At 40.7% G+C, this 2,420-nt stretch overlaps 1 protein-coding gene across 1 annotated transcript; it reads right to left on the bottom strand.

Moving 5' to 3' along the window:
* Positions 1-1,490: 1,490 nt before the first annotated feature.
* On the bottom strand, positions 1,491-2,198 carry LOC149828597 (uncharacterized). The gene has a single exon (XM_090017094.1). The coding sequence runs from the start codon at positions 2,196-2,198 to the stop codon at positions 1,491-1,493; it is 708 nt and encodes a 235-aa protein (XP_089873220.1).
* Between the last annotated feature and the right edge of the window lie 222 nt (positions 2,199-2,420).

Genomic DNA, 2,420 nt, shown 5'->3' with positions numbered 1-2,420 from the left:
TTTTGTGGGTCATGCCTTGAACCGGAAGCTAATCCATTAAAACGAAAATGCCAAATGAGAAAACTCGCCTTGGGGAAGACGATGGAGGTTTTCCTCCAGCTGGGGCTGAGCCACTCTAACACACACACAGCACACAAGCTAAAAAAAAGAAGCTAGCTGGGGAAAAATGGTGAAGGAAAGGAGAAGAGAGAAGAAGAGGAGTGGAAGAGAAAGACATTTTCTCTCTCCTCCCCCTCTCAAGCCCTTAAATAGGCAAAAAGGGAGATGAGTGGCTGAGATTGGGAGTAGGAGATGAGTGTTCCTCCCATCTCACGCCCCCCCCCTCTCTAGGATGTCTAGGTTTGACCCTTGAAAGACCACTTTCAAGGGTCCAACCACTCTTACCTAACCCTTCACCCACTTTCCTAAAATCAAGGGTCATTGTCCCTTGCTTGACTTTTTCAAACCTTCTCTTTTTTTTTTTTTCTTTGAAATGACATTCATTAAAGGGGGTATGGGCTACCCCCTAGAGGCTCCCAGCCCTTTTTGAAAAAAACGTTGGCTCTTTAGCCAACTACTTCCCCTATTTCCAAAATAAGCCCCAAATTTTGTTTTTTTGCAAACTTTTCAAAAACACTTTACAAAGTGCATTTTTTTGAAATTCTTTTTAATTTAAATCAAGGTAGCATGGGTTGAGGTTGACCCCATGGTAACCATTCTCTAATAATGCCAAGAACAAGCTTCTTCCTTTAAATTTTTTGAAAAACCTCAATTAGGTTTTATAAAAATTGCTATTTAGTTATTAAAAACCCCTAATTGCTTTCTTATTTAAAAGCTAGATTTAAATAATTTAAATGCTTTATTTCCAAATTATATTTCATAATTTTAAGACCTAAATTTCAATATTACGTATTTAGATCTCCAATTCTGATGAATTCGGGCCTCGATCCGACTCGTATTTACCGATATACCCCTTTCACCAAAATACATGAAATACCGATATATTTTTTTCTCGTTTAGGTTCCAAATTTGAGGTAAGTCTAATTAGATACATTATAAATCTAATCTAGTAATATCAAGGTTTGATTCATCGTGGTTTGCCCGGAATTGCCTTGTAAAGCAAGTTTACGGGATTCAAAACCTCATAAAGCAATAAATACATAATTTATGAACAATTCTCTCAATAATACGAGGACTTACCAACACTGAAACATATTTCATATCAAATTTTCTCAGAAATATCGAGGGTCTTACATCCTACCCTCCTTAAAAAGGATTTCGTCCGCGAAATCATAAACACAAAAGTTGGGATAGCCTTCCTTGTTCGTCATCACATCATCTTCTGTCGATGGAGTCTAATCCGCATAAGCACGATCTCCAATAGACCTCTTTGGACAAAACTTAGCAATATGCCCTAGTTGTTCACACTTGAAACACTTGCCGTCATAGAGAGGGCAAACTCCGAAAGCATGATCCTTGTTGCACCATCTACACTTTCGTTGAACACTTTGTCATCGAGATCGACTTCGTTGCTGGCAGTTCTGGTAGTCTTCCTGACGCTTTTGCTTTTTTGCAGGCGGTGTGGACTCATCTCCACTGGGATCCTTCTCACTGGTACACGCAAGAATCTTGGTCTGTGATCTGGCTCCATTCCACTGGTTCTTCTGCTCCTCGATCTGGGCTTCTTCCAACAGTGTTGCTATCTCGATGGCCTCGTCAAGTGACTTTGGTCCGTTAGTGAACACGTTGGTTCTCAGCGTTGGCTTCAACCCACGAGCAAACTTCATTGCTCGATCCTTTTCCAGGACGTACACATTCGGACAGTATCGCTCCAAACATCGAAACTTAGTGATGTAATCAGATAGGGTTGTCGTTCCCTGTTGCAGGTCTAAAAATTCTTGCATCTTCTTGCTCTGCTCATGCTTGGGAAAATATGTAGAGTTAAAAACCTCTACAAATTCATCCCATGTAATATTCATGATTGTGTCCCACCACTTCTCAGCGTGGTCCTTCAAACGATAGGTGTCGAAGTTCACTTTCCGTTCCTCAGGGACATCCAGAACGCGAAAAATACGTTCTATCTCTCGTAACCATGACTCAGCAACTTCAGGATCTGTCTTACCTAGGAAAGCAGGAGGATCCAATTCCATAAAGCGTTTGTAGGTGACTGCACCTACGTTCTGTCTATCATGGGCGACCTGCTGAAGGTTCACGCCCATCTGTTGCATCGCAACCACCTGCTGTTGCACAACCTCTGCAAGGTTGTTCACAATGCCCATAATATCGTTGCATCGGGCTTCCCAGGCCATCTATTAGGACAAACATATATAATAGTTATTAAGCGATAGGTTTTGCTAAGTAATAACCACAACAATCATTCAAAAGTTTTCGAGTACATAATGCATAATTCAAACAGAGTCACAACACATTTTAATTATGCA

The sequence above is a fragment of the Nuphar pumila genome, chromosome 9 (genome assembly GCF_984573655.1).
Source record: "Nuphar pumila chromosome 9, dmNupPumi1.hap1.1, whole genome shotgun sequence".
In the NCBI taxonomy this organism is placed as follows: Eukaryota; Viridiplantae; Streptophyta; class Magnoliopsida; order Nymphaeales; family Nymphaeaceae; genus Nuphar; species Nuphar pumila.
Note: the sequence above shows the minus strand (reverse complement) of the source record. Positions and strands in the feature narration are given on the sequence as shown.